Source organism: Mugil cephalus, chromosome 3, assembly GCF_022458985.1.
Source record: "Mugil cephalus isolate CIBA_MC_2020 chromosome 3, CIBA_Mcephalus_1.1, whole genome shotgun sequence".
NCBI classification, from domain to species: domain Eukaryota; kingdom Metazoa; phylum Chordata; class Actinopteri; order Mugiliformes; family Mugilidae; genus Mugil; species Mugil cephalus.
Genome location: NC_061772.1, coordinates 30,864,463 through 30,889,293, shown reverse-complemented (window position 1 = coordinate 30,889,293; position 24,831 = coordinate 30,864,463). Strand labels below are relative to the sequence as shown.

General features: G+C 42.8%; 3 protein-coding genes across 4 annotated transcripts; 2 read left to right on the top strand and 1 right to left on the bottom strand.

Annotated features, from left to right (window-relative positions):
- Positions 1 to 690: 690 nt before the first annotated feature.
- Positions 691 to 10,330, bottom strand: dapk2a (death-associated protein kinase 2a). 2 transcript variants are annotated; one of them, XM_047580418.1, is made up of 9 exons: positions 10,081 to 10,330; positions 9,834 to 9,998; positions 6,264 to 6,485; positions 5,672 to 5,810; positions 3,938 to 4,067; positions 3,462 to 3,537; positions 3,216 to 3,368; positions 2,488 to 2,533; positions 691 to 1,561 (listed from the first exon to the last, which is right to left on the bottom strand). In XM_047580418.1, exons 2-9 carry the CDS (start codon positions 9,893 to 9,895, stop codon positions 887 to 889), a joined length of 1,503 nt encoding a protein of 500 aa, XP_047436374.1. In that variant the 5' UTR covers positions 9,896 to 9,998; positions 10,081 to 10,330; the 3' UTR covers positions 691 to 886. The 2 variants fall into 2 exon arrangements, with proteins under 2 accessions (XP_047436374.1, XP_047436373.1); XM_047580417.1 differs by lacking the exon at positions 10,081 to 10,330 and having other exon boundaries at positions 9,834 to 10,070.
- Positions 10,331 to 12,329: 1,999 nt separating this feature from the next.
- On the top strand, positions 12,330 to 17,318 carry sh2d7 (SH2 domain containing 7). Its single transcript, XM_047580423.1, has 6 exons — positions 12,330 to 12,615; positions 13,546 to 13,635; positions 13,717 to 13,882; positions 14,569 to 14,811; positions 15,521 to 16,114; positions 16,975 to 17,318. Exons 1-6 carry the CDS (start codon positions 12,464 to 12,466, stop codon positions 17,017 to 17,019), a joined length of 1,290 nt encoding a protein of 429 aa, XP_047436379.1. The 5' UTR covers positions 12,330 to 12,463; the 3' UTR covers positions 17,020 to 17,318.
- A 455-nt stretch (positions 17,319 to 17,773) lies between these two features.
- On the top strand, positions 17,774 to 24,632 carry LOC125005239 (ras-related protein Rab-11A). Its single transcript, XM_047580431.1, has 5 exons — positions 17,774 to 17,940; positions 19,666 to 19,861; positions 20,861 to 21,054; positions 22,059 to 22,139; positions 22,643 to 24,632. Exons 1-5 carry the CDS (start codon positions 17,901 to 17,903, stop codon positions 22,777 to 22,779), a joined length of 648 nt encoding a protein of 215 aa, XP_047436387.1. The 5' UTR covers positions 17,774 to 17,900; the 3' UTR covers positions 22,780 to 24,632.
- The last annotated feature ends 199 nt before the right edge of the window (positions 24,633 to 24,831 follow it).

Genomic DNA, 24,831 nt, shown 5'->3' with positions numbered 1-24,831 from the left:
TTATCTCAGCGCTGCAGACGGAGCGAACGCCTCAACTGCTCTTATCTCTCTACAACATTATTATTATTTCATTTATCTGTGTTGACAGCAGAGTGAGGCCCAGTGGCAGTAGGACCGGTGTTAGAAGTCAGAGAGGATCTGTCCTGGTAAAAGGTGAGCAGAGCGCCCCCTAGCTGTCACTTATCCTCTCTACTCTTTCAGTTTCACAGAAGAAAAACCTCCCCAGACATCGTGTTCATTTACTTTAGAAACAGTCGGTGCCTTTTATTATTACCAGCTAGTAGAAAATGACTTCCATTCTCTCTGTTGTTTTGCATTTTTCTCTTTGTGTAGGACTTTATGTATTTAGGCGTTGAGGAGTTTTGTCGATCTGTGGAAAGATAATGGTAAACTGTGGTGGGCCCACGTTTTAAAAACATTTGGAAAGCCCGGACCCCTGGGGCCCAAACATGACGCTCCAGAGATCCAGACATAGACGCCTGCTCTCAGAATAGCAGAGAGTTTCTGCAGATGGTCTGAAGATGCTGGGTGTTGATTTCAGGCGTCGATTTCTGTCCTGGTGGAGAAGCTCTGATCTGTCCCAGGATGAACCCACGACCAACGAGACGGCGTCAAACCATCAACCAGATTCACTACGAGACCCCCACCTGACAAAGCTTCAGAAGGAAGGAAGGAGAGGAAATATCAACCTTACTTCAACATGACAACATTTATTGATCCTCCACTGATCTGGGCCGTAACATTCACTCGAACCCTGAACTTCTCACACCACAAGAGAGAATCAAACCAAAAAGAAGTGAAAAAGATGCTGTTGTTGGAACGAGTTTCTATCTCTCCTTCTCAATGTAAATGACACAAGGAAAAGAAGGAAGGAAAGAAGGAGGCTCTATCTCTGCTGTCCCGCCTCACTCAGGTCCAGGTTGATCCCAGACAGTATTTCTCCTCCACAGGATCGACTCAGCAGCTCCTTCAGGGCTTCGTTCACCTCGTTGTTAAAGACGCTGGAGAAGCTGCAGCTGGAGAATCCTCCTCCTCCTCCTCCTCCTCCTCCACCTCTGTCCAGGGGAAATGACCCCAACGCCTCTTGGACCCACTTCAGCTGGTTGCTGAGGTCCAGGTGCAGGGCGTCCAGGTGGAGCTGTCTGTCCCGGTATCGGTCGCCGACGGCGTCCAGGCTGCAGCTGAAGCTCCTCATGTCCTCCTGCAGACTCCTCTTCAGCGCCTCCACCTTACGGAACTCGTAGCGGATTTGCGAGAGCTCGTGTCGCACGCCCTCGCTCTCCTCCTTGTACCACGCCTCCTTCTCATTGTAAATGGAGACCATGGCGTCGATGTCCTCCTGCAGGGAGTCGTGAGCCGCCGCCAGGCTGGTGAAGGAGGTCTCCATGTGGTCGATGTCCTCCACCACCTGGGCGAAGCGCTCAAAGTTGACGTAGGTGTTGTTGGGAGGCATGCTGGAGTGAGACTTGATGGTGTACTCCCTCAGACGCTTGGTCTTCAGCTGGCGGCGCTCACGCTTCCTGGGCTCCTTGGCTTTACTCTCCTCCTTATTCTCATTGGACTGGAGGGAGGAAGGAACGGAGACAGTTAAGAAACAACTCAATCAACTAATCCTCCAGAAAGACACGTCCGACCACTCTGTTCTTACTACGACTGTGAAACACATATTTTCATTTTCATCATCTAAAACTTGACAGATGTTTCAATATTTAACCCTCTATAGGGCCCAGGAACCATATGTGGTAACGTGGTTCCTGGTTCCTCTCAGTGAGGTTTATTGACATGTGGTTTTCATTGAGCCAATCAGAGAAAAGGAAACATCCTCAGGTCTAATCAGGGTCTAATGTGGTCTACAAGGTCCCCCCTCTGAACTGGTTTATTAGGAACCATGAAGAAGAACAAGTGTCCTAATGTTTCTAATGTGATGATGTTGATGATGTTCTAATGTGACAAATACATGTTTACATTAGTTTAAGGACCAGGAACCAGATATGAGACCAGGAACCAGATATGAGACCAGGAACCAGATATGAGACCAGAACCAGATATGAGACGTTCATTCATCTGGATTTAACACATGAACAATAACCTTGTGAAGGTTCTCAGTCACCCAGGTCTGGTTTATTTACCAAAAGCGTTTAAAAAAGCGACTGGACTCGTAGAGTTTGTTGAGAAGACGTTATGAGGAGCTTCTTCAGGTCTAAGGAACTGGAGGGAAGTTTGAGGTTTAAATAGAAACTCTGTGGGTAAAACCATCAGGAACTGGTGCAAATAATTCCAATAAACGTCAACGTCCAGTTTCCTTTTTTTAAATGATATATGGACATAAACCATGACCTGGATATCTGAGAACCTTCACAGACACTCATGAACTACGACTGAAACTACGAGTATTTGCATATTTCCATGTTGACAGATGTTTCGATATATATTCAAGAAGAACTCCTTCAAAGTGTCAACACTGAGATTTTGAAAAGTAAAGTCTACCTTGATCCACGGGTGGTTGAGAGCATCTTGGATTGTTAATCTTTTCCTGTGAGACACAAACACAACAGAGAATAATAACACAAGGCTCACGACGCTGTAGCCTCCACAATTTTCTACATTTCTGCGCAAAAATAATAAACAAAGTGTCTACAGCAGCTTGGAGGAGTTTGATCCTCAGATCAGAACCAGTTGAGTTGTGAGATGTTGGTGGTTTCCTCTCATCAGCTGATGCTCCAACATTTCTATTGGATGAAGATCAGGACTTTGACTTGTTCCTAAACATTCATCTGGTTCTTCTGGAGAACCACTGGTGTTCTTGGGCTCCTTGTCTTCCTCCATGACCCAGTTTCTCTGGTTGGAGATGGTTGTGAAACCTTTTCCAGCCTGATGAGCAACAAGCTCCTCACAAAGCTCCTTTGATCTATTGTCATCACACACTTCAACACAAACATGAGACAAATCCCTGATTCATAGAAACTGAACCAGGACCTGAGTTTCATCACGTTGATGGAAACACGTCTGGACTCATGGACTCTGATATTTAATCAGAGAAGCTCCTCTCTGATCTGGAGTATTGGCTCATTTTAGTCTCATTTTTCTGTTTCATGTGTTTATTTGGGTTCTATCTTTGTCACCTCTCAGGACTTGTGTGATAATCTGTTTTTTATGCAGAAATGTAGAAACTTCACAACTTTGTAGCTCTGCATGTTATCGTAGTGAACTCTTACCTCTTGTCCTTCTCCAGTAGTTGGCAGATGAACTTCTTGGCCAGGTTGCTGGTGTGGCAGAAGAACTCCTCATCGAACTCATAGTTAATGGCCGTGATGTTCTCGAGTGTGTCTTGTTTGGTTTCTCCTAGAAAAGGAGAGGCACCGCTCAGCCTGGAGGTCGACATGAAGCAGAGAACAGATTATTACCTTCTCATGTTAAAGAACAGCTGACCTCATGTTAACGGTGTTTGTGGTTCAACTTGCAGGATGTAAGTGATGACGCCGATGCTCCACATGTCGGCTTCTAACCCCAGCGGCTCGTAGTTGACGATCTCTGGAGCTTAATACAGATAATAAATAATAATTTATCAGGAACTGATTAATTATTTTTTTACATCCAAAAGCTCCACAGTCACTTCCCCAAAATAAGCTCACAGAAGCTCAACTACATAACTTCAACAACAATGTTAGGCTAGACAGGTTAATGTTAGCGTTTAACTAGCCTGAAGGAGCTAAAGATTGTTATTATTATTATTATTAGTAGTAGTAGTAGTATTATTATTATTATTATTAACTAGCCTAAACAAGCTCACTGAAGCCCAAGAAGATAACTTCTCTTCGTTCAGAATAATAATCTGTCTGATTGTTTTTAGAGCTGCTGGTCTTCTGGCTGCTCTGGCAGATTTGTTGGTGTCAGTCATTTGTGAACACATTGTATATTTAGTAGATTCATGTCTTACCCACAAACTCCGGGGTCCCAAATATGTTCTTGAACTCAACTCCGGCTTCAATCTTGTGCGCGAGACCAAAGTCTATGAGTTTGATTCTGGGCAGCGGTGCGTTCTTGTCCAGTAACATTATGTTTTCAGGCTGGGAAACAAAGGACTTTATCACGACTCAAAAACATCTCGGAAACACTGGATTCTGAGCTAATGTGTGGAGCTAATGTGCGGAGCTAATGATTGTTCCACTGAGCTCAGACCAGACTGAAATATGCTTTAAAATGAGACAAAACCTTAAGAAACATTATTTTTTCTAACTACCTTGGAAAGACAGAAAAAATGGACCAAATGCTAATACAGTTAGCATAAGTCTATGGCAGTTTACATCCTGTGAATTAGCATAGCGGTTAGCAGACTTTTCCTCCATGAACTTGGACCAGTTCCCATTGAACAGGAAGTTTTTCTTCCATCTTTCCAGAAAGTTTCTTGTCTTGTCTCAGATGAGGAAAAAGGAAAGAAAAATCACGAGAATACGAAGACCTCTGAGGCAGTTACAATAACTTAAGGTTTACACTCAAGTACAATATTAGAATGTCCTCATGAGCAACATCACAATGTTTTTTCTGATTGTGATTGTGACAGAAACCGAAGACGAAGACGAAGAAGAAGAACAATAAGTAGCAGAAGCAGAAGAGGAAGAGGATGAAAAGGAGGAGGAAGAGGAGCAAAATAAGGGGGAGGAAGAAGGAAAAAGAAAATTTTTTTCTTGTCCTCCATTTTTTTCTTCTTCTTCTTCTTCTTTCCTCCTCCATATTTTCCTCATATTTATCATGTTAACTGTTGTGAAATCAAACTTAATTGACGGCCTCGTTAAGAAGGAAGAAGAACTGGAATAAAAATAACCTGGTCGTTCAGTACGTTCACATAGTCTGACCTCATTCTCTGGGACCAGTGTTGATGAATCTGGACTTGAACAACTGCACCAAACCCCCATCACAGCACTGTAGACGATCCTTCCAGTCTGGAATAAAGGTCTTAACCCAGTTTTAGTAGTTTCTAGATGTTTCCTCTGCTTGATGCAGCCAATGATTTGACCCTTCTCCACCAGACTAACATCTCCTCCTCCACCAGACTAACATCTCCTCCTCCTCCAGACTAACATCTCCTCCACCAGACTAACATCTCCTCCACCAGACTAACATCTCCTCCTCCACCAGACTAACATCTCCTCCTCCACCAGACTAACATCTCCTCCTCCTCCAGACTAACATCTCCTCCTCCACCAGACTAACATCTCCTCCACCAGACTAACATCTCCTCCTCCAGACTAACATCATCTCCTCCAGACTAACATCTCCTCCACCAGACTAACATCTCCTCCACCAGACTAACATCTCCTCCACCAGACTAACATCTCCTCCTCCAGACTAACATCTCCTCCACCAGACTAACATCTTCTCCACCAGACTAACATCTCCTCCACCAGACTAACATCTTCTCCTCCACCAGACTAACATCTCCTCCAGACTAACATCTTCTCCTCCACCAGACTAACATCTCCTCCTCCAGACTAACATCTCCTCCACCAGACTAACATCTCCTCCAGACTAACATCTTCTCCTCCACCAGACTAACATCTTCTCCTCCAGACTAACATCTCCTCCACCACCACGGGATGTGGAGGAAACGAGAAGCTCCTCATTAAATAACTTCAGACATTCACCCATGAACTAATCATCCAACGGGACAAACCTTGAGATCGAAGTGGGCGATCTTCCTGGCGTGGAGGTAGTTCACGCCCTCCAGGATCTGCTTGATGAACTGAGTGGCCTCCTCCTCGCTCAGAGACTCCTTCTGGGCCAGGAAGTCAAAGAGTTCCCCACCAGAGACCCTGAAACATGTGACAGCATTCAGAGCTAACCCAGCTACGCTACGTTAGCATGAACAAGCTAATGTCCTCCAGAGGAAACCGACTGTGACTCCACAACGTCTTCATGATCCTCTGGTCTGTGGTGGATCAGAACCAATCAACAGGAGGAGGAGGAGGAGGAGGAGGAGGAAGGAGAGGAGGAAAAGGAAGAAAAGGAATAAGAGGATGAAGATGAGAAAGATCAAAATGAAGAGGAGGATGTGGAGGAGGAACATAGGAAGAGGAAGAGGAGTCAACAGTCGTCCCATGAAGGAGAGTCAGGAGGTATAAGAGGAGGAGGAGAACCAGAACCAGGGTCCCTGTGTGGTTCTGGTTCTGATAGAAAGGAGTCAGACCAGTCCGGGGGTCCATGCTGACCTGGAGGAAGGAGGACCATGGTCTGGTACCAGGGTGCATTGTGGGTAAAGCACTCACAGCTCCAGGATGAGGACCACGTCGGTGCGGTTCTCGTAGACGTCGTGCAGCGTGACGATGTTCGGGTGCTGGATCTGCTGCAGGATGTCCACCTCGCGCTGGATCTCGTCCCGCCTCACGCCTCGAGAACTCGCTATGCTCTGACGCTTCTTGATGAACTTGGCGGCGAAGTCCCGGCCCGAGCTTTTCTCTCGGCACTGCTTCACGATGGCAAACTGTCCACTGCAACGCAGACAGGAAGAACAGGGGATGGGTTTTCCCACAGAAACGCGGGAATTTATTCAAAACGTCAGGCTAAAGGTTTTTCAATGTTCCTTTTTAGTTCCCACTCTCATTCATGCTCTTGGTCTCTTTTTAAAGACAAGACTCTGATGTTTCTATCACAAAAGTCAAATGGTGGTTTTGTTCTTGACTTTTTGAATCCTATAATGACTTTTATCAATGAAATCAGAAGGAAATGACATATTGCATCATGCAGCGCTTATACTGTTTTATTTTACCAGGTTTGTACTGATATTTAGTTTTTATTTTATTGGATTTTTATTGACATTTCATTTTTTCTTTTGTGTTTCTCAATAGTTTTTCTGTATCATTTGTTCATGTGTACATTTTCTACAATTTTGCTTATACTGTTTTATTTTACTAGATTTTTATTTTATTTTACTAGATTTTTATTTTATTTTATTAGATTTTCATTGATATTTTGTTGTATTTTTAGTTTATTAGATTTTTATTTTTTATTACAATTTTTAATTTTACTTGTGGTTTTGAGAGTGTTTTTATATTATTGGTTCATATGCAAATTGTCTACATTTTTGATTATACTATTATATTTTACTAGATTTTTATTCATATTTTATATTATTATTTTACTTGAGGTTCTTGAGAGTGTTTTTATGAACGACTGTGACCAAGTAATTTACCTTGTGGATTGAAGTTTGCACAAGGTAATAAATAGTTACATGATATTTAAAAATAAGTAACACATTGAATAATTTGCTAAAAGTAACTAGTAGTGAAAATGTAAAAAATGTTACGTACGAGCAGTGGATTAAATTATTGTCAAAAAGAAAATCAAACTATGAATAAGAAATAAATAAGTAAAAATAGTAAAAGTACTGAATAATTAAATATACATCTATAAACAGCTCGAAATCAAATTAAATGATATAGATACAGATAAATGTAAAGCTGAGAGCAGGAAACAGGTAAAAGTTTGATCTTTAACAAACTGATTTGAACACATGAAACTATTCTACAGTTTCTTTGGATCAGATTATTTGAGCATCATGTCCTTTATTTAATTTAATGGGGGCCGGACCAGTAACACAATAATGTATTAACCTATAAATAACGACAACTCCAGATATTTCCCTTTGTTTTAGTGCAAAGACGAACATCATGGAAGTGTTTCCATTGAATGAACAGAACTGTTATAAAGCGTTTAAAGAACAACTGGACGCTTCGAAAGAAGAAGTGGAGTTTCTGTTTAGTTCCAGGTCTCAGTGTCGTCTCATGTCCACGACCACCACTACAACTTTACGCTGTGGACGCTACATTTGACGCCTGTGATCACAGGTTTTCTCAGTCGCTTTGGTGCTTTTCTCAGATCAGAATGAAAGTTCTCACAAATATTAGTTCAACATCCACAACATCGAGTCATCTGTGCATCATCGGAGCAGTTTCTCTTCCTTTGAACAAACTGCAGATGCTTGTGGACACGTATCAGTCACTTTCATACAGTTTTATAACATTATCATTTGCTTATGTCATGTCAGTCAGAATGAAACATACTTATCAATGCTGAATAGTTATTCAATATAAAACTAATAGTCCTCATTTCATTGAGTCATTACAAACAAAACTGTTGAACTAGTCAGAATATGTTCAGCTAATTTCATACATTCCTTTATCATTTTTTCCTGAAAATGTCTTGTGTGTGAAGCATCAGCTGGAACCAAAGACAAGCAGAGAAGACGTCCTGTGTGATGTAGACGGAAACAGACCAGACAAACGGGAACGTGTGGATGTCCAGGAATAATATGTTCTGTTATATTGTTCTACCATGAAGGTTTTTCTCATGTTTGTTCTAAATAAATGCTGTAGAACTGCAAAGAGCTTATGCAGTAAATATGTGAAACGCACACATGTGTCTTATACTCAGTTAACTCACTAAATACAGTGACGTGTAACTTTACTGTAGTTTTCAAATGGCTGAACAGGTAGAGTTTAGTTCTGTCTGGAGCATTTTCAGGTCGTGTCACCAACATGGAAAACACACAGAGAGAAAACTGTCATGATGAAAACGTGACGAAGACATTTGACTGTTTGTCCACAAACAACGATGTCAGGACTCATTATTTTAATGACAGTTTCACTGACATGAATTATTGTTTATGAGGAATCAACTATTCATTTTGAGCATGTGACGCACTTTTGCAGGTTATCAAATAGTTTTTGCAGTTTGTACTAATTGTTCTGAGAAATGCACCAAAGCGACTGAGAAGAAGTGTAAGAACTTATCTGGGAGCAAACATGTGACAGTTTAGATTCTTATTGCAGAGCTGAGGTTGTCCTGAAGGGGGCGCTGCAAGCAAACGGAAAACATTTTAAACTCTTTCTTTTAATTTAATGTAAAATAACAAGACAAATGTCACATGTTTATATGAAACTTATAGTTCATGTTAAATCATGTTGTACAGTATATTTATTTCCTGCAGCCTGTGACGAGTGTGTCGCTCTGACATGATACGAGCTGATGTCGCCTGAAAGTGTCCGAGGATTTAAATTGTGCCTTTATGTTTAGCGGTTGGTAAGATGACACTTCCTCGTCCGTCTGGAAGCAGAACGCTGCTAAAGATAGAAGCAGCTCGACATGTGCTGACAGCTCAGCTCAGAGGAACCACACGCGTCACTATTCAGACACTAACACACAACACACAACACACACAACACACAACACACATGACACACAACACACAACACACACAACACACAACTCACAACACACAACACACATGACACACAACACACAGTCCTTTACTCTCACTGCACTGACAACATAGAGGAGCTGAGGAAGTCTGGTAGAAAAACATCAAAATCAAACTGTAAATCACTTTAATTCAAACTTACATACAAAATGAAAATGAAGGTGAGATAAATATAATAAAGCAGAACTCTGTGGCCACTTCATTAGGTACACTAGGGTTCCTCGTGGTGGTTCTTCATGGAGGTTCTCGTTATTATTATTCCTAATGTTTTGGCCACTAAATGCTAAATGGAGGTGACTAGAACTCCTCCTGTTTGTCACATTATTATTAGGTTAAATAATTAAATGATGAGTATGAACCGATATGTTCACGTCTTTAATTATATTATTGCTGTCTTTATTTGTCCTTTAGTTCGAATGAATTAAATAAGTAATTAACAGAGAAATGGAGCAGGTTCTGTTATGTCGTCATAGTATCAGTGTTAATGTCTTGGTCTTAGAGTTAAACTAATCACAGCTTGGTTTAGTTTTCAGGTTCCTTCATTCAAATGATCACGTTTAAAAAGCTGCTGCCTCTGTACCTTCCCAGCTCTTCACCGATCTCATAGAAATCCTCCACTTTCTGTTGCTTGAATAAATCCATGGCTGCAGATGATCTGTTAAAGCTTCAGGTTTCATGTGTTGGACGTGCAGAGACACGGAGGCAGCTTGACCTCAGGTTTCCTGCACGGACTCAGATCCTGCAGCTGGAGAATGAGTCTGGTCACAAATAAGAAGCTCAGTTTGTCCTGAAGTGAGACACAGACCAGAGAGTAGAACATGTCTTACTGCTTTAAAAATACACCGGGTCCTCCTCCTCCTCCTCCTGCAGCTGCTCTGAGCCGTGAGGCCTGCACAGAGGACGCTGCTCCATTCAGAACTCCGTTCAGAAAAACACCAATTTTATTCACATTTAACATAAACATAATTGTTTTCTATTTAATGCCGAATTAAAATTTAATACGTAAAGATTCGTGGGACGATCTCAAATATGTGGAATCGGCGCGTTATTTTTCAAGATATTCAAATAAACTATTAATTTGACTTTATTTTAAGTGAAGTTTGGTGTCAATGCGTTCTGGGCTGCGCGCTCCCGTCCGCCTCGGCTCGACCATGTGTTCAGCTCGCGCGTCTGACGCTGGTCGGTCACGTGTGAACATAAATTATTTTAGTAAAGTTTATTTGAAGCTAAACCTTAAATTAGTTTCTGTCTTTTGTTTTAAATACTTTTCACTGAGCTTAAAAGCGCCATTCAGAACCTGCCTTCACATTTGAAGAGTTTAATAGATTTCAGATTTAATGGCTGAAATTAGAGTTTCAATTAACTGAGAGTTGGACATTAGATAAACTTTCTGTATTGACAACTATATTCTGTATCTATATTCATAATAATAAACCACAGTATTAACAATTAAAATGTAAGAAGAAAAACTGTCAAAACCAAGATTATAATTAAGAAATGTTAAAATAATAAAGTTCCAGAAACTGTAGAAATGGAAAACTTTGTGCATCTACAACAATTAAAACAGTTTGTATGTACATGTGGCCAGTTTATTAGGTACACTAGCAATAAATAAATAAACAAATAACTAGAGAATTCCCTCTGGGAAATGTTGAAGGGGCTACGGGAGCTAATGCCGGGGCTACCGTCTCTGTCAACATGGGAGTTAGCACACTACCTACATTTAGCATAATTAGCTTATGGTTAGCACAGTTAGCTTACAGTGAGCACATTTAACCTGCAGTTAGCACACTTAACTCACATTTAGCACAGTTAGCTTACGATTAGCACAGTTAGCCTACATTTAGTTCAGTCAACCCACATGTCACACAATTAACCCACATTTAGCACAGTTAGCAAACGGTTAGCAGGGTTAGCTTACGGTTAGCACAGTTAGCCTGTGTGTGACAAAGTAATGTGCGCGCATATGTGTGTTTGTGTGTGTATGTTCTCTATGTGTGTGTGTATCTGTAACTGTAATAGCATAAAGCTACGTGTGTGTTTTTGTGTAGCACACTTACGCGTGTGTATCTGTGTGTGTGTGTGTAACTGTAATCACAAAGTTACCTGTGTAGTGTGTGTTGGTGTGTGTTGTTGTAAGTTAGCACAGTTACCCTACATTTAGCACAGTTAGCTTACAGTTAGCACAGTTAGCCTGTGTGTGAGAGATTAATGTGCGCTTTCACGCGCATGAGTGTGTATCCTACTACTCTTCCTGTGTGTATTTGTAACTGTAATAACATAAAGCTACTTGTGAGTTTGTGTTAGCATGCGTACGTGTGTGTGTGTGTGTGTGTGGGTGAGGAAGGTGCTTGTGCGCGCATGTGTGTGTAAAACTGTAATCACGAAGTTACCTCTGTGTGTGTTTTGGTGTGTGTTGGTGTGTGTTGGTGTGTGTGTTGGTGTGTGTGTGTGTGTGTGTGTTGGTGTGTGTGTTGGTGTGTGTTGGTGTGTGTGTTGGTGTGTGTGGCTGTAACATAAACGTGTGGGACACAGGGATCAGCTGCATTAACAGCAGAGATTGTGGACGAGTGTGGAAAGAGAAAAGTTGAAGGCGATTTCACACACGTTCTCCTACTCTAAGTACCAACAAAAAAAAATCATATTCATTAAGAAAAGTAACAGGACACTGATCCCGATCAAACCGCACATTTTGATATATTGAGTTAAGGGACGGAAACACGCGGGATAACAATAATAACAACAAGGTTGATGTAGAAACAGAAAGGTTTTAATTCACCTGATGAAGTTAAACTGGAATTAACTGAACTGTAAAGTGTTTCTGTTATTTAGTCCAGGCCACTGACTGCTGTGTCAAAATACCTTCAACACATGTCACTTCAACAGTTCTCCAGAATAAAAACACAGTTATGAGAATGATACCAGCAGCAGGTTTAGAGCAGGACTGGTTCCACTGGCGTACCTAATGAAGTGGCCAGTGTGTGCGGTGGTTCAGACTCATTTACTATGACCAAGCTGTTAAAGTTCAATCTGGGAGCAGGTCACTGATAATAAAATGAAACCGAGCGGCGTCCGGCGGGCGAGTCGAGATAAAGACAATGACAGCATTCATTCACCCACAGACGCCAACAGCCATAGTCAAATGAGACAGGTCCACTTCCTCTGGGAGACGTGTCCGTCCGCCGTCACACCGCAGAGAGGACGGAGAGGATGGAGAGGAGGTCGGCCGAGGAGCTGCTCCCGGACGCCGCGGAGGGAGGCCTGAAGGAGCTGGTCCTGAGGTGGTTCACCGAGACCCAGGCACCGGTCATCCTGCACAACGGGAACTTCCCGGACTGGTTCCAGGGCCTCGCTGCCAGAAAGTAAGACAGAAAAAGGGCTGAGAGGGAGGAGACGCACATAGAGGAAGCGTTTGGGTTCCAGCACCTTTTATTTAGCTGTTTGAGATTTCTGCAGCCGGCTGAGGATGCAACGTCTGGGCTGAGGAGTGGAATATCATTTATTCCTTCTGTTTACGCCTCATCAAACATTCATTTGCAGATTAAATATTTTAAATCAACTTTAGATTAGCAGTTAAACTTTCACTTTTCCTGTTGTTTCCACATGGATACATGCACTTTTATTTGGATTTGGATAAAAAACAGTTTAAAAAAAGGCAGAAATTCTACTTTCAGTTAAAGGATGTGAAAATGTTCTTTGTGTTTAGGGTAAATTGTTGATTTTACCAACGTAGCATTTCAGTTCCACAGTTAAAATGATGTTGGATATTATGCAGACGGTCTGATGTACGTGTAAACACAATAATAAAAGTTGTCGGGGGATTTTAATAAATATTGCAGGTTGGGCCATAAAAAGTTAAATTATAAAGTTGCTGTCGCTGCAGGCAACGAATAAAAGGAGGGTGTGTTTGATTCTTCCTTTTACAAAACGATGTGAAAACAAGTTCATCTGTAGTGAAGAAGAGGAAGAAGAAGAAGAAGAAGAAGAAGAAGAAGAAGAAGAAGATGACTGGAGATTGACAGCAGTTATCCAACGTCAGCTTCTTTCAAATCAGTTTTTTTAATGTTTTGTTTCGTTCACACACACTAACATCCAGAATGAGTGGGTCTTTGTTTCCTCTGAGTGTGTGTGTGTGTGTGTGTGTGTGTGTGTGTGTGTGTGTGTGTGTGTGAGAGGGTGTGTGTGTGTGTGTGTGTGTGTGTGAGTGTGTGCGTGTGAGAGGGTGAATGGCGTGGCCGTGATATTTTTAAATCTAATTTGCCTGCAGCTCTTGTTTAACTGTTCCCCTGCAGAGACGCTGAGGATCTGCTGAGAGATAAACCTCTGGGATGTTTTCTCATCCGCCTCAGTGATAAAACCATCGGCTACATCCTGTCCTACAAGTGAGCAAAACCGCACGTTTGTCCAAACGCTTGTGTCTTCGGCGCCTTGTTCTCGACTTCACTCTCTCGTCTCTCCTGAAGGGGCCACGACAGGTGCCGCCATTTTGTCATCAACCAGGATCAGGACGGACACTTTGTCATAGCAGGAGACTGTCAGAAGTACGGCAGCCTGCCCGAGCTCATCGAGCACTACAAGGTCAGCCCCATCCAGCCCTTTGGAGAATACCTCTCCTCCAGCTGCTACCAGGTGGGGCCCTTTAATACACCCTCTATAGTGAGGTCCTTTAATACACCATCTATAGTTAGGTCCTTTAATACACCATCTATAGTTAGGTCCTTTAATACACCATCTATAGTGAGGCCCTTTAATACAGAGTCTATAGTGCGGTCCTTTAATACACCCTCTATAGTGAGGTCCTTTAATACACCCTCTATAGTGAGGTCCTTTAATATACCCTCTATAGTGAGGTCCTTTAATACACCCTCTATAGTGAGGTCCTTTAATATACCCTCTATAGTGAGGTCCTTTAATACACCATCTATAGTGAGGCCCTTTAATACACAGTCTATAGTGAGGCCCTTTAATACACAGTCTATAGTGAGGCCCTTTAATACACAGTCTATAGTGAGGCCCTTTAATACACAGTCTATAGGTGAGGTCCTTTAATACACCATCTATAGTGAGGACCTTTAATACACAGTCTATAGGTGAGGTCCTTTAATACACCATCTATAGTGAGGCCCTTTAATACACCATCTATAGGTGAGGCCCTTTAATATACCATCTATAGTGAGGCCCTTTAATACACCCTCTATAGCGAGGTCCTTTAATATACCCTCTATAGTGAGGCCCTTTAATACACAGTCTATAGTGAGGTCCTTTAATTTACATATACATAACTCTGAACAGAGTTCCATTGCTACTTTTTTCAGGTGGAGACTGATGAGTTGTACGACGTGGTGAGCTATAAGTATAAGAGGGATTCTGGGGTGAGCGTCCAAGCTCTTCGGGCCCTGTGGGACCAGAAGAACTCACCTCAGGTCCATCCTGGGAACAATGAAAGGACTCAGCAGAACAAAGATCCTTCTAAAGCTCACCCACCAACGCTTCCACCCAAATCCAACAACAGGAAACTGACAGGAACAGTGTCTGTAGACGCAGTGTCTCTGTCACAGGTGAGACCGGAATCAGAGCTTTAAGTTAAAGTCTCTTCATTAAAAGATTTTAATGATTTTCATTTGACTTGTTCCTAAACATTCATCTGGTTCTTCTGGAGAACCACTGGTGTTCTTGGGCTCCTCGTCTTCCTCCATGACCCAGTTTCTCTTCACATTCAGCTCATGGACTCATGTCCTGACATTTTCTTTCAGAGTTCACTGGTAGAATTCACAGTTCATTGGTCCATCAATGATGAGCAGATGCAGCAGAACAGGCCCAAACCAGGACATTAGCGCCCCCATGTGTCATGGAGGGATGAGGTTCTGATGCTGGAATGCAGTGTTGGTTCATCTCCAAACATTTAAACCAAACTATTCTACTCTGGTCTCATCTGTCCACTAAACATTGTCCCACATGTCTTTGTGGACAGAGAGCAGTGTCTTTGGTTGTTGAGTGGATTCATCAACATGAACATCAGCCAATGTGAGAGAGGCCTTTAGCTGCTTAGAAGTTCCCCTGGGTTCCTCTGGTTCCTCTCTCCCACTATGATGGAGTGATGTTTGTTGGTGAACCACTCCTGTGGAGGGGAACAGTCGTCTTCAATCTGTCTGACTCTCTGTGGATTATTTGTGGCTTCCAGACTCTTTACAGATGGTTGTGGAACCTTTTCCAGCCTGATGAGTGTCTAGTTCCTCCTGTAGTGTTTGTTTTTGTCGTGTCTTCCAGGCTCTGCCTCCGGTACCAAAAAGAGGAATGCCTCCGGCCTTCGCTCTGAGCGGATCTCTGCCCGACACGACTTCCCATCCAGACGAGACGGATTCAACCAGAGCAGAGGGACTCACAGGAAGCACAGCATCGGGAGATCTCAGCCCATCTGGCGTCATGTACTCTGAGGTGCCCCACGTGGAGAGTCGGAGCAGATCTTTACCGCAGCTGGACAACAGCAACATGGAGGAGGACGAGTACTCCAACCAGACCAGCAGCCTCCCCTTCACGCCGACCGCCCCCACCAAGAAGGTCACCTGCCACACCTACTCCCTCCACGCCCCCGGTGAAGATGTGAGGTCGAAGTCAGAGCCGCCAGGTGATGACCCGGACACGCTGAAGTCCAACCCTCTGTACCACAGCTCAGAGAGGCCTGAAGGGGGCTCGGCTCAGCGGGGGGAGGAAATGTACGCCGAGGTTCCCGGGGTGTTGTCACCCACTGGGCCGGCGGACAACACCTACGAGCAGATCCCTGGAGAACCTGGTCCAGGAAACACCTACGAGTCACTGGAGGATATGAAGGTCAAGAAGAACAAACACACCTGGGGAAAAAATGTAAGAAAGTGTGTTCAAGTGATTTCACAATGATCTGCATCTGTGTTCTACTCTGTCAGGACTAGTTTAACCTGGGATCATGTGTGATAACATGGATGGAGATGGATGAGATGTGGGGCAGCTGATTTAATTCATGTGTTCATCACATCAGTTTAGTTTATTGTCATGATGAGAACATGAGCAAACTTTTCACAGACTCCCGGTTTAAAAGGCACAAACATAACACGGAGACATTTAAATATGAACACACTTAGAAAAACAAACAGAGGAAATGGAAATTATGTAATAATGTAAATGAAGTGCAGCTCAGTACAAGCCCCAGTGAATGTTTTGTGTGATTGTCTTCCTGTTGGTGGACCTGATTCAAATACTGACATCGCATCTGATTTTAATCTTCAAACAAGATTCATTATGTGTTATTAATCTGCAAAAAAATAAAAAGGTTTAATGTTAACTGTTGATGTTTGATGTGTAGTTTAACCTGATCCCTCAGAGTTAATATTAATCCTTTTATACCTGCGTGCCTTCTGACAGCTTTAGTTTCTTTGGAGATTAAAAATAAAAAAATCTATTTTTAAAAAGAAAACATGATGTGATGAGACTGTACTGATCCTGCTACATCTGAATCTCATCATCCTTCATGATTTATTTCTTCTGGTTTACATCTTTCCAGACTTTGATTTATAACTCTGATTTATAACCTCTTTCATTCTGGAAAGAAAAAAGCTGTGAATTCAACAAAACTCAGACAAAATCTCCGGTTAAAACTAATCCTTGTGTGAACAGGACTTAGGTTGCTGATATTATTGGAAGCACAAATTCTTAAATCTACTCTCTTTTCTCATTTTTTTTGTTTTCAGAACATTAAATGGATGAAATTCCTCCCTGAATACAAGAAGAAATGAAAGGTGGAGTTCCTCAAGGCGCCGCTCTGGGCCTCCTGGTTTTCATTGTTTCATTTGAACAACATGAAAGTTGCCTTCTCTTTGTTCTCCACTTAATTATGTGTCAAAATGGGATAAAATGAAAGAATATATAAGAGGTATTAGTTGCTGAGATGTGCAGAATAAGGACATATCGCCATTTAATCGCATTCTTTTCTTCTGATCATATATTCATTGCAATAAGTTCTTGATAGTGTCTGATAGTGTCTGACATTGTACAGTTTTCCACATGTGATGTAATATTTTCAATAAAACTCATGTAAAACATTATGAATTGACTGGACCACACATCCATAATGAAATCAACATGTAGAGTACAAATGAACACACATGGACGATTCATGAGGCATTAAAATCACATACGACTTCTATCTATCTATCTATCTATCTATCTATCTATCTATCTATCTATCTATCTATCTATCTATCTATCTATCTATCCATCCATCCATCCATCCATCCATCCATCCATCCATCCAGACGTGGTTAAAGTGGATCGGGGCCTTCATCAAGATCTGATAAAAACATGTGAGTCTGGTGGTAGGTGTAGTCAACTGGCTCATCAACTGTCTCATGGTAGATACAGAAAAAAAACAACCTTAAAAATGAAGGAAAAACAACCAACTATCGTCTAATCTCTCCGTGTGCAGTTCCTTAATCTGGCCACTATGTTTCTGATGTCGCTGTGTGTGCTGCCTGTAAATCCTTCAGAGAAGAAGAAGAAACTCCGGAAGTAACGTTTCCAAACAGATTCCCGTTGGAGTAAAAAAAAAAAAATACAGTGCGGCAGAATTTCCAATAAAACTCATTTAATTTTGGACTAGCCGTTTCTTTCTAGGACAATGGGTACTAGAGATGACGAGTACGACTATTTGTTCAAAGGTAAGCCTTTTTTGTTCTTCTTCTTTGTGTGGCTCTCCTGCTCCTGTTAGCTGATATGCTAACAGGCTAACCGCCAACCTTTGTGCCTGGATTGTTTTTCACCGAGCTTCTTTAAAAGTGTCAGCAAATTTATTTAACGTATGCGGCTGTGAACGACTCTAATCTAACCGGCTGGGGTAAAAGCAGCCGTTCACTCGCCGGGTTAGTTGCGGTTTATCGACGGGGCGCCTGGTAGCTAGCTGCCTGTCAGTGGGTGCGGACACGCCTAACTAATCGTTATCACATTATCTTCATAAGATCCAGTCATACGAGCAGACAGGACGTCCACGGCCCTCACACACGCCGAGGAAAACACTAAAGCTTCGGTTTTACAGTGATTCCTGGAGCTAACTGCCTGGTTAGCCTCTTTTATCATAACTGCATTAACGCTGGCGAACAAGAAAAAGCAACGACAACATCGAGCAGAAGTAAACAAACCGATTTCTGACTAAAGCTACACGTTAATTAACGTGGTGTGCGATAAATACATAATTATACAATAAAACATGTCTTTACAACAGTAATTAATTTGTAAACGTAGATTTTTTAGCCATCTCCCCTGTTTCTTTCTTATGACACATTATTTTCCGGATAGATTAATCCATTATTTCCTCGGGTGATTGATTAAAGGAGAGATCGGAACACACACAAAACATCGATCTAAACGTGTAAATATACTGTAGTAAACCAGTTTTCTACTCTTACATGTTGTGTACATCTTTGGCCTAAAACCATAATCATCTATGTCATTTTGACTTATTGTTAAAATATCAATAAAAATATCAATGTGCTGCTAAAAAATGTGTTTTCTTCCTTTCTGAAAACGTTATATTATATATTTACACTTTCATATATACTGTAAATAAAGTATCTATGGATCTAAAAGAAGAAACCAGCAACACAATAATGTATTAACTTATAACTAACAACAACTCCAAATGCTTTGTTTTAGTGAAAAGAAGAACATTATTAAGGTTTTTACATTTAACGAACAAAGCAAAGATCTGATGTCATATCAGGAGCTCTGTGCTCGGTTTGTAGTGTTTACTTTACAAACTACAAACATGGTTGATTCACAGGTAATTAACACCTCAGACAACCAGGAAACAGTCGTCCTGATTTTAGATGATGACCAACTGAATGTTTTAGTTACAGCGAAAAGTTGAATCATAAACTTTTCTACTGATTTAACTCAATAAATGTGTCAACACACAGAACAAATAATGAGCAGATTAATCAACAGTGATATAATTATTAGCATTTGTCACGCTAAGCTCACATCCTCGTCTGTAGACACACACAGAGTCAAACTAAACTTTCATTTCAGAAACAGCAGGAAGCTCCTGGTAATGATATTATAATAGTTATATATGTATAATCTGAGGAGACATGAGGAAAGTTATCTGAACATAGGTCGACCGATAAGACGTTGTCACAGTGTTTTCACAGTGATTAAAACAGAAACATGAAGATAAGCTAAAAACATAAACCTCCACGTTAGGAGGATTGTACAGAACGGACTGATAGAGGTACCACAGAAGAAGAAATTCATGAACCTGAATGTGAATATTATTCTTTTAAAGGCAGATGTTTTAAATGTGCCGTAGAAATAAAGAGTCTTAACTTTAAATGGGTGTTTACCAGGCAGGTATAGAATCTCCTCTGACCTCTGTGTCTTCCTCTCAGTGGTCCTCATCGGCGACTCGGGCGTGGGGAAGAGTAACCTCCTGTCCCGCTTCACCCGCAATGAGTTCAACCTGGAGAGTAAGAGCACCATCGGGGTGGAGTTCGCCACGCGCAGCATCCAGGTCGACGGCAAGACGGTGAAGGCTCAGATCTGGGACACGGCCGGACAGGAGCGCTACCGAGCCATCACGTCAGCGTGAGTACAGACGGGACGAGGCCGAGTCCAGACTAAAGCCAACGCGTCCGTCCATGCGTCCGTCCATACGTACGTCCATACGAGATAAAACAGGCTGAGGAGCAGGAACTAACAACTATGTTACTGGAGATGGTGGAAAACAAAAAAACAAAAGATACCAGGTCACTCGTGGTAGAAAAGAAGTAAAATACCTTTAATAAATTATGGGCCAGACGTGGTTGAAGTGGATCAGGGTCTTCATCATGGTCTGATTAAAACATGTGAGTCTGGTGGGAGGTGTAGTCAACTGGCTCAGCAACTGTCTCACGGTAGATTCAGAAAAACAACAACCTTACAGATGAAGGAAAAACAACCAACATAGTTTCACAGGCTGTAGAGCATTCAGAGAAAACTCAGGATTTACAGGAAAGGATGAAATCTCGTTGTGTTTTAAGGTAAAGTCAAACACCTGTGGCCCTGAGGATGGAAGGATCTCTGCTGAGTTTGTTCTTTAAATGTCAGCTGGTGCTTTTTGTCAGTTTCTTCTCACGTACCAGACATGCAAAGGAATGTAAATAATGTTTCTCCCTAACACACAGTGAACAGGTAAACAGATACAGAGACAAATCCTAACACTACAGCAAACGAGACCTAAAGAACACAGCAGATAAAGACATTTACTAGTGTTAAAAAAATAACACAGAGTTCACAGTGAATATTTAGACATAGCAGCAAAACACTTTTCTATATAAGACGTTTAGTAACAGCACGAAGTTTCTCTATGAGGTGATCTAGATAAAAAGGTGGTTAATTATATACGATGATGAAGATGATGGTGGTGATGAAGATGATGATGATGCTGATGATGGGGGTGATGATGCTGATGATGCTGATGTAGGTGAAGGTGGTGCTGATGGGGGTGATGTTTCGTGATGATGATGTAGATGATGATGCTGATGATGATGTAGGTGATGATGATGTAGGTGAAGGTGGTGCTGATGGGGGTGTGTCCTGCTGCAGGTACTACCGGGGGGCCGTGGGGGCGCTCCTGGTCTATGACATTGCCAAACATCTAACCTATGAGAACGTGGAGCGCTGGCTGAAGGAGCTGAGGGACCACGCCGACAGTAACATCGTCATCATGTTGGTGGGAAACAAGAGCGACCTGCGCCACCTCCGGGCCGTCCCCACCGACGAGGCCCGAGCCTTCGCTGGTGAGACCTGGACAGTCACAAATACACTAAAAGAATCATTATTAACCCTCATGTCTGTTTCAAAAGCTGGAAAATACTCAGGTTCCCAAGTTTCCCAGCGTACCTGAAGTTATCGCAAGGGCTGAGATTTCATCAACGTCACTTTGATTCTCAGTTGGTCTTTGAAAATGTACAGAAAATAGCCAGTTAGCTCTAGATAGAGTCTGTAAAAACCAGATAATTCTGCGTTTCCTCCTGCTCTCATTAAGCTCTGAATAACGGTTCTACAGCCTGTAGGCACACAACAACAATTCTCTGGACTTTACTTCCCATGCTGTTGTCCTGTACGCGTATAAGCCGCTTGTTGAGTTAGATCTGGATTCAGTCGTGGTCCTGAACCTTAGAGGGGCAGGACTTCAGGTTAGAAATGAGACCACAGACAATAAACATGTGACAGAAGCAAAACAACCAGAAACGGCTTGAGATTTAGACTCAGTTAATATGGACATGAACATGAGATGAGACTTTATTAGACTTTATTAAGCTTTATTTGGGGTTATTAGGCTTTATTAATGTTTATTAGACTTTATTAGACTTTATTAGGGTTTATTAGACTTTATTAGGGTTTATTAGGGTTTATTAGACTTTATTAGACTTTATTAGGGTTTATTAGACTTTATTAGGGTTTATTAGACTTTATTAGGGTTTATAAGGCTTTATTAGGCTTTATTAGGGTTTATTAGACTTTATTAGGGTTTATTAGGGTTTATTAGACTTTATTAGGGTTTATAAGGCTTTATTAGGCTTTATTAGGGTTTATTAGACTTTATTAGGGTTTATTAGGGTTTATTAAAGTTTATTAGACTTTATTAGACTTTATTAGGGTTTATAAGGCTTTATTAGGGTTTATGAACTGGCCAGGGAGTGCGTCTGTGTGTGTGTTATCTGTGTGTTATCTGTGTGTTACGTCTGGTATGTGTGTGGTATCTGTGGTATGTGACGAGTTTGTTCATCTTTACTCTCAGAGAAGAACGGTTTATCTTTCCTGGAGACATCGGCTCTGGACTCCACCAACGTTGAGACGGCCTTCCAGACCATCCTGACAGGTCTGTACCAGAACCACAACCAGAACCAGACCCTCCTGACAGGTCTGGAGACCAGATGCAGACAGAGATGATGATGTTAGATGTTTGGGGCTATGAGACGCATAATATAGAGGCAGGAGTGGAGGACTGGACCAGGACTACACAGGTCACAAACACAAGAAGATGGAGGAGGAGGGTTAGCATGCAGCTAACATGAAGCTAACATGCAGCTAGCATGCAGCTAACATGCAGCTAACATGCAGCTAACATGCAGCTAACATGCTATGCAGGACTAGTACAAAGAAAGTAGACAGTAGAAGCAGAGTAGAAAGTAGAGCAGAGACATGTCCCTGGTCCTGTAGCAGAGACGTGTCCCTGGTCCTGTAGCAGAGACGTGTCCCTGGTCCTGTAGCAGAGACGTGTCCCTGGTCCTGTAGCAGCATCACTGAGGGACGGTGTTAACTTTGTTCTGGACCCAGACGGGTCCCTGTGAATGACTCTGGTTACTCTCCCCCCTCCCTCAGAGATTTACCGCATCGTGTCCCAGAAGCAGATGTCGGAGCGCCAGGAGAGCGACATGTCGCCTAGCAACAACGTGGTCAACATCCAGGTGCAGCCCACCGAGAACAAACCAAAGATGCAGTGCTGTCAGAACATCTAGCCGGGGAGGGGGGGCCACGGATCTGCTGCTAGCCCTCCTCACCCCCTCCCTCTCTCCTCCTCCCCCCTCCCTCCCCCTCCCTCCTCTCTCCCCCCTCCCTCAGAGAATAGACTGCCTCAGTTGGGTGTGGGAGGGACGAGCCACAGCTCCCAGGCTGGGACCTGAACTCTGCACCTACCTGTACCCGCCCCCCTTCCTCCCTTCCTCCCCTCTCCCCCTCCCCCCCCTCCTCTCTCCCCCTCCCCCCCTCCCGAGGTAAATATACCCCAGTATAAGATGAAGTGTGGGGCGCCCCCCTCCCTCCCCAAAGCGAAGCAGGACAGCAGGCCTTTCATATCACGTTAGAGTTCCTTCCTGTAGAAGCGCTGACATCACAGAAATGTCTTAAAATCTGAATGTGATTAGTTTCCTGTCTCCATGTTGATTCCTCCTCCACCACCTCCTCCTCCACCTCCACCTCCACCTCCTCCACCTCCTCCACCTCCCTCCGTCTGCTCCTTGGTATAAAGACCTTAAAGCACATCAGTGTGTTTCCTCTCTACTCTTCATCGTTTTAGCCCCTCCCTCTTTCTTCTAGTGCAATGTACTGTTTGTTTGGAAGCGGACGCCAGCGTCGCGTCGTCTGATTGGCTGCGAATGCGGCGTCAGGCTAGCTTAGCATGTCTGTAGGCCGTAGGGAACACTAGCGCCGCCCGGAGGACGAGTCGTTTCACGCTGACACGTTTATTCTGAGAAGGACTGAAGACGCATCGGTCCCCCAGGCTCCTCCTCCCCCAGGCTCCTCCTCCCCCAGGCTCCTCCCCCTCCTCCTCTTGCTCCTCCTGCTCCTCCTCCTCCTCCTCCTAACATGCATCCATCCTATAACACATTCGACTATGCACAAACTGGCTGTTTAACCCCCCGTCCCCCCATAGTAGATGGCAGAAGTAGCCGAGGTCGTGCTCCTTTGATTCCTAATGATATGAACTAATCTGCTTTGCATGGAACCACTGACGTGTAGTTTTAATTTTTTAATTTCGTGAACTAATCTGAATCTTGCACTGAATCTTTTATCTTTTAACAACCAAACACGAGGCTCAATCTCTAACGTCTAATCTCTATCGGTCGAGGGCCTCAGTGCCTCCTCCTCCTCCTCCATCCCTCGCTAACCTCCTCCTCCTCCTCCTCCTCCATCCCTCGCTAACCTCCTCCTCCTCCTCCTCCTCCTCCTCCTGAAGCGACGTCCGTCACGTCGAGCCTACGCTCACCGAGCTGCCTCTGACTTCTACACAATGCATGGCTTCAGCGTTGTTTCGCCTTACGTAGCTCACAGCGTCATTACTGCTCCATGAGCCCTGCGTGGTCGGGCTGGGAGCTCCTCCCCGGGCTCCTCCCCGGGCTCCTCCCCGGCCTCCTCCGCGGCCCGGTGCCGGTGGTGCCGGTGGTGCTGGTGGAGCCGGTGGTGGAGCTGCTGGTGCTGGTGGTGTTGGACGTGTCCAGCTCTGGGGCCGAAGTGATTCCTTTCTTCTGAGAATACGATTTCTGATCCTGTCTCATGTACCTCCATCGTTTTCTCATCGTCTTCTTGTGTGGTTTTATTTTATTTTGTTGTTTTTTTATTAAAGAACTGTGTTTTGATTTTTGATTATTATTATGTTTTTTTTTACTATATTGAATTCTATAACTGACTATAATTCCAATGTAAACGCGTTAAGAGTGAAATGAGGTCATTTCAGTGAAGCTCGGAGGGTTAAATGTGAGAGGGGGGTCATAATGAACGGTTTTATGTTTGTACAGATTGATAAATTGTACAATTGTGTCTATATCTTAAGTTATCGGTTCATCTTAATAAAGCGCACCAGTCATATCTTGGATTCACGAGTTCTTCTGTTTGTCACCGGAACGTTTGGTTCAAAAACTAAAGAATCAAGAATAAACTGTTATATGGTGGAAATGAAAAGTTAATATCCTTAATATTCTTTCTACTCATGTGATTTACTGGTTCAGACGTTTAAAGCTTTTCACGTCTTCCAGAACTTCATACGTTTAAAATGAAAAACGTCCTAATTTATC

Coding starts and splice junctions, on each gene's coding strand:
- dapk2a (XM_047580418.1), bottom strand. CDS start 9,895: ATGGATTTATTCAAGCAACAGAAAGTGGAGGATTTCTATGAGATCGGT. Junction 6,486..9,833: donor ATCGGTGAAGAGCTGGGAAG/GTACAGAGGCAG, acceptor TCTGCGTTGCAG/TGGACAGTTTGCCATCGTGA. Junction 3,369..3,461: donor GGCGTCATCACTTACATCCT/GCAAGTTGAACC, acceptor GTCGACCTCCAG/GCTGAGCGGTGCCTCTCCTT.
- sh2d7 (XM_047580423.1), top strand. CDS start 12,464: ATGGAGAGGAGGTCGGCCGAGGAGCTGCTCCCGGACGCCGCGGAGGGA. Junction 13,636..13,716: donor GGCTACATCCTGTCCTACAA/GTGAGCAAAACC, acceptor TCTCTCCTGAAG/GGGCCACGACAGGTGCCGCC. Junction 14,812..15,520: donor ACGCAGTGTCTCTGTCACAG/GTGAGACCGGAA, acceptor CGTGTCTTCCAG/GCTCTGCCTCCGGTACCAAA.
- LOC125005239 (XM_047580431.1), top strand. CDS start 17,901: ATGGGTACTAGAGATGACGAGTACGACTATTTGTTCAAAG. Junction 19,862..20,860: donor TACCGAGCCATCACGTCAGC/GTGAGTACAGAC, acceptor GTCCTGCTGCAG/GTACTACCGGGGGGCCGTGG. Junction 22,140..22,642: donor CTTCCAGACCATCCTGACAG/GTCTGTACCAGA, acceptor CCCCTCCCTCAG/AGATTTACCGCATCGTGTCC.